Below are 12,110 nucleotides of genomic sequence, written 5' to 3' on the forward strand. Positions count from 1 at the left end.
AAAGCCTTAAAACATCTTTTTGATATTTTCTCTTGTGCTTCTTCAAGAACAATTCACAATTCTGACATGTCAGAGAATGTCTGACAGGGATGTCTTCAACACAGCTAAAGATGGCTCATTGCAAAAAGATGATGAGACTTTTTTTTTTCCTCCTGATGTGCTTTAGTGCATGCCACAATCACACATTACTTCCCAGCTGAAAAGTTTTGTTTCTGAAATTTGAGGCTTTTCGATTGCAGTAAAGAATTGGATGAACTCTAAATTTACTGTCTGTCACATTTTTATGTGCTTGAAGAGATAGTTATTACACCCAGACTGTGAAAATACTTCAACAATTTATTTTCAGAATCTTTCTTTCTTCCAGAAGGTAATTAAATGCATTTGTTATGGAGTTGACCATGATGAAATTATTCTCTGAATGTGACCACTTTGCATTTCTATCAGAGCATACTCAACATTGATTGAAAATCTCTCTAGCTCAAGAGAGCCTAAAGAAAGGCATCATGCTATACGGTTGTCATTATGGTTGATTTCACTGGAATTCAGTGATTGGTATGCAGAAACATTTATTCAGCAGTTGGAGGTGCAATTTCTGTTATGTTTTATTGACCTGAAAAGCCAACTGACCTTGTTGAAGCAAACTGTCTGCATAACCCTGCCAACTTCCATCCCTAGAGTCCCAGAGAAGTTGTAGAGTATGATTAGATTTTATTGTGGGTATTCAGTGAAGTGTTAAGTTTTCTCAGCTTGAATCTTCATTAAGGTCAAAACTTAATTTAAGAAACAGATCTATTAATTTCCATAATTTCTGCTGATCAGTATGTTCTTAGCTGTCATTTTAGTCATCATAATCCTGTGAGGTTTTTATGGTTAGAAAAATGCTGCATCTGTTTTATAACATGCTAGGCTATCAATACTGATGACAAACAAGGAAATCAAATATATTGGCATAATGCTCTCATGTGCACCTGCCTGTAAAAGATAAAAATATTCTGAGTACAGCCATCAGCACCGTGACATCCCCACACCTTTTGGTTACAGCAGGTTATATAGTCCCCAAATTTTTCAACCTGCAGATAAGCAGGAGATGGATATTTTTTTCCATGTGAATTGTACTGACCAATGCTAGAAAGTTTCCCACCAGCTCTGATGTTGGCCTTCCTAATTGTTTCCGTGGGAGGCCAGAGCTCAGTGAGATGTGCAAGGGAAGGTTCAACAGTTTTAAATTTAACCTACAAGCCATCCACAGTTTTGTCAAATGTCAGTTTGATGGTTCCAAGGGCAGAGGGATATGTTGTTCAGAGATAATGTCCCTGGAGAAATGGAGATAGTGTACTACTGAAAACTGAGAGAATTGTGATACACATTACTCTTCTGAGAGACTGGTTATTCTGAGTGAGAAACATAGTTGTCACATTGGATAACAGGCAGATTGCTGACATGTCATTCTCTTTTAGTCTGTTTGCTACATATGCAGAACCAATGTTTTAGCATTTAAACATTTTGAAAGAGATGACCAATTGGGGTGAGACTATATAGATTTATCTGATTTTATGTGTGGTTTGAAGTTTTGTAAATTTCATTTTTTAAGAAATAGTAAAGTAGAAAGCTTATTTCTTTGGTATTTTACTTTAAGGGAAAAAAGGGAGCAATGAACAATAAAGATACAAAGAGGGCCCTGGGACAAGATGATGCACTGTTGTTCAATTTCATCCCACTCACTACTGGACTTGTCAGCCTTTTTCTGGACTTTTAGTTTGCTGAAAGCCATGCAAAGGTTAAAATGGAAAGGAATTATTTAAATTAGGAAGGATATTTTGTAATTTGATTTGCTTTTTTTGAGATTTGGAAGGTAAGTATTCCATAAAGTAAATGGTTATGCAGAATGAAGTGGATATGAGGAGGAAAGAGCTCTAATCTCACTGAAGGAAAAATATCAACTTTGGATTTAGTTGGATATAACACCAGAACTCTGTGTTAGGGAAGAGAGAACAGAAGGAGCTGTTACTCTTCCCTTTCATGATTACTGATTGAAGACATTGATATTTCTTATGCTTCTCCAGACCTGCTGCCTCCACTAGTTTTCCTCAGAGGCAACACCCAGGGAGGCAGATTTCTCTACCTCTTGAACGTGTGCATGAAGTAGCCCCAGAGCTCCCTGGGGATATTGGTGACTGCTGGGCTCATGCTGTCAGGATTCCCTGTGCATGGTGGAGGGGTGTGTGGTGAGGAATCATTGTGAGATAGCACAGCTTGCCCTTAAAAAGCTGTTACTGAAAAGAGACAGGGGCACTAAATTTAGGAATTGGGCTGTTGGTGCAACCACTCCTTCCACTCATATTGTTTGCTTTCACAATGCAGGAGCAACGTGACCGTGCTCTGATCTGAATTTATAATAAGAGGAAGTTTGTATGTCTAAACAAGAATCATACAAAGAGTACCTAATTTATTTGGAGATCTGAAGAAGTTACTGCAAAAGCTTTATGGAAAGCTTGATTTATGTATTGGATGATAATGGCTGGATTGATCCTGAGAACTTCTAGGGTGAGCCAGGAATTGCAGTCAAAAGATTTGATCCAGAAGGAAATTGAAATGAAACGTAGAGTGCTGCAGAGGAGGTGTGATCCTGATTGCTGTCAGGCTGGGCTGGACATGCTGTGGAGCGGTTGGATGCAGAGAAAAACTGGAAAGAGTCAGGAGCTGCTTTTTCTGATTTTTTTTTCATTTGTTTGTGTGAAGATGCTTTGTTAGTTTGGTAATTTGAAGAAAAAACTTTTCTGGACTACAGCTGGGAAGGACCTGATGGAGCAGTAGCAGGGCTGCAACTTCTTGGTTGCAAATTTCAGGCAACAAATTATTTCCAGTAACTGGTTACAGTTATTGCTAATGGTCTCAATTAATAAAATAGCTGAGCAAGCAATTGCCATATTAAATCAGATCAAATATCCTTCTCATCTAACGTGCTGTCATCAGCAGTGCTTTTTGTTGTTTTTTTTTTTTTAAAGTGGAACATCAGAAGAAAATACATGACAGTCCTTGGTGTAGGAGAGAGATGTGTGACAGATGAGTCTTCTGGTACGAATTTCACACATGTTCATGTGAAGTGTCATCCAGCAGGAATGTGCTGAGGAAGACAGCAGAGCTGGGTCGGAGTTTATGTGGTTGCAGTGCAGATCTGCCTTGAGACAAAGTGACATGAACCATAGTTTGGAACAGGATTTTAGTGCGTCTCTTTCATTCATGCGTTATCCTCACGTGGATATTTCTAGCATCTCTCCAGGGCTTTGGAGGGAACTGTGTCAGACTAAACACTTCTTAAATAAAGATTTTGGAAAACTTCCCAGAGTGTGTGTTAGGTAAACTCTTCCTCCCACATTTTTGCCTGTGAGGTGAGAAATGTTTCAGTGACTTCTGTGACGCTTGCTTGATTTCTACCAGGCAGAGTTCTCTGTTGTCCCAGGACAATAATATTGCTTTGTGGTGCATTTGGGGGCAAACCAATTGTCTCACTGAAAAATTGTCATAATATGAGTATTAAGAAACCTGAAGCCAGCCTTCAGGCAATTGAAGTGATGAGATGTAAAAGTTGGGGGGAGTGTAAGGGGAGGGGAAGAAGAGTTTTTTTTGAGACCTACAGGTCTCTGTGGGCTACAAGCCTGCTCCTTGGGTGGAACTGAAATAGCTATCTAGGCTATCAGTAAAAGGACCTTGGGAATGTAATGAAAACATTGAATATACTAAAATTCACTTATCTTAGCTGCTAATTCTAGGCATGATGCATTCAATTGGAAAATTAGGGATATAGGAATTAAATTTTTTTTCAGATATTTTAAAATTATTTTAATATTACTTGGTTTAGGTGATTTTTTTGTCTCGTGTTTGTGTTGGTCATTTTGTTTCCAGTTCTTTCTCTCAAAGAGATGTGGAGAGAACACAGGGGGGTACCTGCTAGTTCTGATGAGCAGATGACCTGTGATGTGGAGTTTCCCCATAGTCTCAGCATCAGGAGAACGGCAGAGAGAAGAGCAAGCATCCTTCCGCAGTCAGAGATAATATTAATTTCTTGTGATAGTCTTTTCTCAGGCATGTGGAAAATAGTGGCCTTTACTACCTACCTTTATTTGGCCAAGGTTAACCAGAGAGAATTGCCTCCAATTTCCTATGGGAAAGTCTTAAAGTCCCATTAGCTTTCCTGGCAGCTGGAGAGATCCAGCCACTGGCTGATAACATTTTCCTGTCTCTCCAGGGGCATTCTCATCCCAAATGATAATAGATGTGCTAAGGAAGCTGAGATACTTCCATTTATGTCACTGTAGAATAGATTTTTTTTTTTTAGTTACAAGATCAAATAGTGCACTTATAAAAATGAAATTTTTTGTGATTATAGATTATCTTGTCATACAGGTTAGGAATTTAAGCAATTGTATAGGGAGTTGAAGTCTTGCTCCTGCTCCTTTGCAGTGGGAAAGGGAGAGGGGAAAATGTAGTTCTTTTAAAGAAAGAAGGAAAAGAGAGGGAATAAGGTCTGCTTTTGAATTATGAGGGCAAGAAGGGCACTGCTGAGACAGGATATACAGGATTTTTTGTTTTCTATAGGATGGCAATAGGTTAGCCAGATATTAAAAGAAAGGAATTCCTTGAGATTTGGGATGAAGTGTTCCTCAAAATGATGTGGCCTTTATGACAACAGACATGTAAAGAATTCTTGATTTTGCTTGTTTTGAGTATGTTTAACAAAACCAAGGATTACTTATTTATTTGTTATTTATTTCTCTCTTCAGAAGTTTTCATTCAAAGCACTTCCCCATGTCTGTGTAGTGGTCTGTATTAATCTGTTAGCTTTTTAGAGGGTCTTTGATTGTAGGAGTATTTCTACTTTTAATGTTTAAATTTGACAGACCAATTAATTTCTTAATGTTTGGGATAGTTTATTTTGTTTATGGATTTAAGGTATTTAATTTGCTATCAGTGTGATAATTGTATTACTTAACAGAAGAAAAATAAGAAAAGCTAAGAATAAAGAGACACCAGATTTTAAAAGATGTCTTGGACACTGATAATTCTTTAGGTTATATGATCTTGATTGAAAAGAAAAACCAACATGAAAGTTTTAAATGCAAGTGACAGCACAGAAAGTCACTACTTAGCTTTTTATTATCATATTATAAAACTTATAGTGACTATGTCTAGCTTATAAAATCAATTCAGCAGTCAAGCATGGGGCTTTCTTTTAGAAAAAATTGCTTTTGTTAGAGATTTGGTTTTTTGTTATATTAAAAATTCAGCCTGTCACAAGTAGAGGTTTTCTTATCCTGATAATATCTATTTCCTACAAAAAAAAAATCCATCTCTGGGCTCTAAGTGAATAAACAGTGTCCTTGTTTGTGTCAGGAATGTGTTTGTCAGTACCCCTCTTAATGTCTCTTGTGGTGATTTTAGTCTCTCAAAGTCCAACCCAGCTTTGTTTTTCAGGCTTATAGATAGATAGTAGAAAATGCATTTATATTCCATGAAAATGCCAGAAACAATACTGAACTTGCTTATATCTTAATAAAATTCTAGCTTTTTGCATTTCAATGAATGAGACCTGAATTTTGAAGCATTACCCTTTAGTTTAGTCATGACTCAGTGAAGCACCTGCCTAGACTCTCATTCTTTAGGCAGTGAGAGCTGCTAGGAATATTTCTACTGAGTCTTGCTGAAGTAATGTAATTTGGAATGGACATTCACATGGTTGGGATTTACAGGATCAGGTCTTCTGCGTGACTAGGCTGAGGCCCAGAGTGCCCAGTAAAATGTTAAGATTTGTTTCATTGATCACATACATGAATTCTTTGTAAAAGTGTGGACTGTTTATAAAAGAGAAAGAGATAATAATTTCAAGTAGTGATGATGGTAATAGTCTACCCAGTGCTTGCCTAGAACATTGGAGTTTGTTTATTTAAAATAAGTGTACTATATTGAATTTTAAACCACATTTTGACGTTTTCTTATTTTATGTAGATTAATTGTTTTGACTAAATCATATTTCATAAAATAGATCTGGTTGGTTTGGTTTGGAGTTGATTTTTCTTTTTTGCTTGTTTCCCTGAAAACATTCTTTGCACTCTGATTTTTTATCTTTAATTTGCTGAGGAGCAAAATTTCCTAACACACTGCAGAATTTTTTGATTGACTTGCAGACAGCTGGTCTCATTGCAATGCTGTTTAAAGTGATTAAAATTATTGCAGAGACATATTCCTTTAGAAAATGTTACAGATTTTGCTCTTGGGAGTATTTTGCATGTCTGCATTTTTTGGATGCTTTGAGGGAAAAAAAGCCTTTATGAAATAGAGTAAAGGCTACACTAACATGTTACACTTATTTTTGGCTGACATTACTAGCTTTGTGGCCAAGGTACCCAGGTGGCTAATTAAAGCAGGGAATTTAATGAAATAGTGTGATTTTCTATAGCTATCAGAGATGAAAGCATTGGAGGTTAGACAACACACACTACTGTAAAATAAAGTCTGAATGCTACTCACGTATATGCAGAAACTTAGTGTTTAATATTTGTCTTAAAAATTTGAACCAATTTGAAGAATTAAATGTCCTGTAGTTAGACTGAGAGATCAATTTGTGCTGCTCCAGAAAAAGAAGAAGCCCCAAGCATGGTTAAGTTGTAGTCATTACATTCATACCAGCAGAAACTAAGTGGTGCCACTGTTTTGCTGGTTAGATTTCTGCTGGCCCTCCATGGCACTGATGTCTGTTTGCTACAAAGACATTGCAGTTCAAAGATTAACTAGAATGAAAAGTTTATTTGAGGTAAGGGCATCTTGCTGTTTGCTCAGGAAGATTGATGGGCTCTAAGTCCTTTGGAAAGATAAAGCTAAAGAGCTCTTTGAGGATGTTTTGTCTTTTCCTGTTGTGCTTGGATCTGTGATACACTAAGTATCTAAATATTTAGCAGTCATAGAGGATGGTTCTTCAGCAGCACAGAAGTCAGAGCTAATGCAGTCTGTTGACTCCAGCACTGGCATTTCCTCAAAAAATTGTTGGATGCTGAGAAAAACAGAGGTATTGGCATTGCTGTCATTTAGATACCTGATTTTAAGTCTAGTGCCCAGTTGAGGTGCAAATTGATTACTGTGGAGAATTCTGTGTATTGAGAAAGATTATAAAAATTTTTCCCAAGTCAGAAAGGTGCAGGAAGAGGCTGATTTTTGTGGAGTAGCATATCTAAAGTGAATGAATATTCAGTTAAGAGCAATGGCTTAATCTAGGTATAAAAAATTAGAGACCTTAATGATTAGTAAGGTAGCTCTAGAAGTTATGTTGTTTTATATTAGAAGAGTTATGTTACTTTTTATTATCTTTTTCTCTTCTTTAGGAGTGAGAGAATGTCTAGTGTACTAAAAGAATAAGATTATAGAACTTTTTCTTTTTCCTGATGTTCATCTCTTCTTTATTATCTGCCTATATTATGGGTATCTTGTATTTATGTGGCATGGGGTGTTTGCTGGATACTGCATATCCTCATATCTCTGGTACTGAATTATCAAAAGAGTGAAGAGATGCCAAGGAGATATCATCCTTTAATTTGTAATTCTGGAACAGAACTAATTTCCCTTTAATTTTCTTAAAATTTATTTTACACTATTCAAGCTATGTTTATATTTTAGCTCTGTTTTCAAGACAGTTTAGTTTCACTCTGATTTTTTTTTGTTTCTAAGCTGCTAGATATTCTCTAACAGTTGCTAACTGGCATTTACCATAGGAATACAAACAAATGTAAATTTATTATCTGAAAAACTGTCATTAATCCCACTTCTTAATGTTTGGTTAGATTAAGCATCTGTGCAGAGAGTTAGTCATCTCTGCTTTTTTTTTTTTTTTTAGTCTGCTTTGTTTCTTAAATGTTTATGAGCTCAGAACATAATTTCTTTAAGCTAAGTATAGTGTTGGCATTATTTCAGTGTCCTGTGGGCTTGAGTGCTTCAGAACTGGTTGGTAGCCTGGCTTTCCAGTTCTGTGAAGTTTGTAAAATCACAAATGCAGCAGAGTGGTGGGTTTTAACTAGCTTGGGATGACTGTAATGTCTGGCTCAGAGGTTAAAGAATTAACTTAAAAGAGAACAGATAAATAATAATAATAAATTTAACCCTAAAAGAGAATAGATGCCCGACTTCAAAATGAGCTGTAAGAATGTGGACAATGAGAGAGCTGTGTTTCATCTTCCTGCTCTGAGGCAATTACACTATCAGAAAATGCTACATAAGCAGGAAATTATTAACTTGTGATGGTAAGAGGAATTCTACTGAGCAGACCCCTGAAATGTACACTTCAGATTTCAAAGATGTGTCTTAAGCAGTAGTCTTTTATTTATTTTATTCTGTCTAATGAATTTTGTGGTCTTAGAGCTTTAAATTCAAGCAGTGTAGTGGAAAAAATGAAATGAATTCCACATGATAAAGAGTAATGTAGACATAACTGTCATATCAGCATTGTTGCTAGTAAGCTATGTGAATATTTTATTATATGTCCTCAGTGGTCAAGGCATATATTTTATGCTGATTTGCTACAGTTCCCAAATATTCTTCTATTTCTCATGCATATTTTTTACTTATCCTAATCTTGTATTTAATTCAAAAGCATTTTAGAAACAGTAGAGCCACATGAAAACATACCAGAGCTAGCAACTCAAAAATTCTGCTGGACCAAGGATTGTATTTGATATTTGCTATTTAAAAAAAGAAAAAAGTTGGTGGGAAATATGTTTTGTACTTGCTGCATTGTACTCCCCCAGTATTTTTAATACAGGCCTAAAGAAAAATCCTCAGCTGGGCTTTTTAACTGTAGCATTTTCTGTTCATTTCCATAGGTATGTAGCCAGTTGTGGCATAAAGAGAGTCTATGACAGAGCTTTCTTTTAATTCCTTCTCTTCAAGATTTTGTCTATCACAGGCACCAGATGTCTTTCCTTTGCAGCTTTACCATGTTCTACTTTTCAGTGTGGTATTAGAGAAGCTGAAATGGGAAGTTGTGTCAGGCACGGGTGATGAAAGAAGCAGCTAGTGTTGGCATAAAATTGAAATTCTTAAAGAGATTAAATGTAAATCAATTTATCATTTACTCAGCATGAGATTGGAAACCAATTTATGTTTTAACAGCACAAAGCCATATTGCACCACCAAAATTTCTGCCAAATACATTTATATGTGAAGTTGTGGAAGTGGTTTTTTCCCAATATTAATTTTGGTTTTATGCTGAATAAGTCTGAACTTACAATTATGAGACAGACTCATGACAGAGAGCTGATTTTTACTTGGAGCTGCAAGCAAATTACTTATATTTGAACTAATTGTCCATGCTTTTTTTTTCTTGGGCAAGTTTATGACACTTTTTTTAGTTATAATTGATTGGATTTTCTCTAGTGTGCTATACTTACAAACTTTTACATGAAGTGTCTTTTAGGAATTTTTAATACCATGGCACATTTATTGTTTGCAAATTAATTGTTAATTTTTGATCTTTATTAAATAATGAAAAAAACACTGGTAGGACAAAGAAACCAGTGGTAGAAGTAAATATTGAGTGACCCAGTTTCTTTAGCATAATAAAATCTGTGCAAGAAATGTATTCTAAAACTTTTTTCACTGCTTCTGATGTGGAAGCAAAGGAGGGATTTTCAGTGATCCTTTTGGGCATTGAATAATATTCTCTTCATTTGCCACAAAAGGATTAGTGAGTAGATCTCATTAGGAATTTGCACGTGACTTTTATTTTTTTATAGATAAAAGGGAGCAAATTCCTCCATGTCAAAGAAAGTCTGGAAAATAATATCTAAGAATTCAAGCAGGTAGGAAGTAATACTGCAAGGATATGTCTTCATTACCTGACAGACAAAATTAGTTTGCCTTCTTTCTTAAAAAGGTGTATGCTAAGTCTCAGAAATGCTTCTGGTAACTTAATGAATAACATCCACAAGAAAAGATAATTAAAATTGAAAAATTAATTATTTTTTATGAATACAGTCTTAACAAAAGAAAACATGTAAGGGTGCAAAGATTGTTTCATTTCCTTAGGAATGGCTCATAAATTAATTTGTTGATTATCTTCTTTAGAAAGAAGTCTCATTATAAAATGATAGAAATGTTTTTGTCATGTACAAAGCTATTTGAAAAAGCATCATTTATTCTTCATGGTATATTATGACCTGACCTACTCCATCACACTTTAATCCACCTAAACACTGCATTTGTAGTCTAGGTTTTAAAAAATATAATTTCACAATGTACATTAGTCATCACTGTCACCTTCTGTTTCCTTTGAAATTAATACTTGAAGCACCTATTAAAATTGTTCCTGAATGCAGTGTGTGTCTTTCAACAATTTTTCTGCACAGAGCTCAGAATATGCATGTGTTTTTGTGAGGAAATCATAAAAAGGTGGAAATCTTGTAAACCCAAATAATTTCTCTACCACTCTATAATTGAAAGCTGTTTTGATATGCCATCTTGCAAACAAGATGAAGCTTTATTGTTACAACTGATGCTTGGAAAACTTGTGTCTGTTGGAGAATCGATGTCCTGTGTTGTAGTCACAAAATTAATGTCTATTGCAGAAGTGGTTGCAGTCATTAGCACTAATGGGTGTGTGTGTGTAATTCTTAGACATATGAAAGACCAGAACAAGAAGGTTGCCAATCTGAAGCACAATCAGCAATTGGAGAAAAAGAAGAATGCACAGTTGTTGGAAGAAGTTCGTAGGCGAGAGGACAATATGACTGACAACTCTCAGCATTTACAAGTGAGTTTATTTTTCATTTTTTTAAAGCTATCTAAGATAATACACTTCTGTTCCAGAATGTGTAATGAATCTGTTCACACAAAGATCTGATAGTTCCTTCCTTTTCTGCCAGAGGATGCACTGCTCACCTCAGTTGTATCCATGAAATATTTACTATTTAGGGTAAAGAAAGAACCAATAGAATTTGAAGACCTCTGCCCAGTTGCATCAGCAACTGTTTTTTCTGACAGTTTGAAAGAAAAGGTTCAAGTAGATCTCTTCTATATTCCAGACAGACTTTGAGCCTTATTCATGGAGAATTTCTACAGTTTGAAAGTTACTGATTTTGGTGGTTGAGAAATGAATGTTCTTAAACTGATCTGTTTAAGTGATACATTACATACCAGGGAACTTGTATTCAAGGCCACAAATTTGATGCTTGACTTAAAAAGTATTCTCTGAGATCAGAGTGTGAAAAACCACTAAGAGAAGTGCTGATTTCTGTTGACAACATCAGTGTCTCCATGCCCAGTGTTTATAGGCAATTTTCAGTGCAAAATATCAATTTTGCCTTGATCTGGTTAATATAATGTGTTTTTGGAAAATTTCCAGTGGATGGAATTTGACCCTCTAGTGCTTCATATGGTTGTATTTCTCATGTGTTCCTATATGCAAAATGGAAAAATTAACACCACATCTCTCTTTAGGCTTGTGTTGGTGAAGCTTTATGTCAGAATCAGGTTCAGGAAATGATACATTATTTATGCATCTGTGCAGTGCTACGTTTACTTGACAGCCTTGGTCATTACATACTGATTGCATAATCACCATGCATTCCAGTGCACAGGATAGAGCAATAAAAACTTGTGAAGGATTTGGTCTACCAATATGGTATATCAAAATAAAATTTCAGGGCTGAGCAGCTACTTGTAATTATAGTGGTTCAGTAAAGAGAATAAATTGAGCTTATTTTTCAGTATTATTTTGGAAATATTACTGCAGGGTGATGACTGGAGAGTACCAACCATTCTCAGGATCCTTGATGTAACTGCTGTACTTGGAGGTTTCTACTTGACATGAGGTTGAGTCTATCAAATGGAGGTGGTGTGGCTGAATGGCTTGAATTTAGAAAGAAAATACCTGTCTGATGTATAGTTCTGTTCCATTCACTTCCTGTAAAGCATCTATACACTATAAGAACAGTTTGTGAAAACCAGTTAACCAAGAACAGATATTCCTTGTTACTGTGCCTTAAAATGTCAATATTTTTAAATTATGTTCTTGAACATATTACTTTCAGTAATGTATATATTAGGCAATATATTACAGTCCCAGTAGC

At 35.6% G+C, this 12,110-nt stretch overlaps 1 protein-coding gene across 17 annotated transcripts in view; it reads left to right on the plus strand.

The window, feature by feature from the left end:
* The window catches only part of ERC2 (ELKS/RAB6-interacting/CAST family member 2), a 404,176-nt gene that overhangs the window by 157,390 nt on the left and 234,676 nt on the right, over nt 1-12,110 (plus strand). For all 17 annotated transcript variants that reach the window (XR_012057919.1, XR_003962561.4, XR_003962563.4 and 14 more), the window contains one exon: nt 10,657-10,792. Coding sequence is in view for 1 of the 17 variants with exons in the window: in XM_030283350.4 (XP_030139210.1) it covers nt 10,657-10,792 (136 nt within the window). In the remaining 16 variants the exon portion in view is untranslated. The remainder of the gene's footprint in view (nt 1-10,656; nt 10,793-12,110) is intronic.

Source organism: Taeniopygia guttata, chromosome 12 (genome assembly GCF_048771995.1).
Source record: "Taeniopygia guttata chromosome 12, bTaeGut7.mat, whole genome shotgun sequence".
Lineage (NCBI taxonomy): Eukaryota > Metazoa > Chordata > Aves > Passeriformes > Estrildidae > Taeniopygia > Taeniopygia guttata.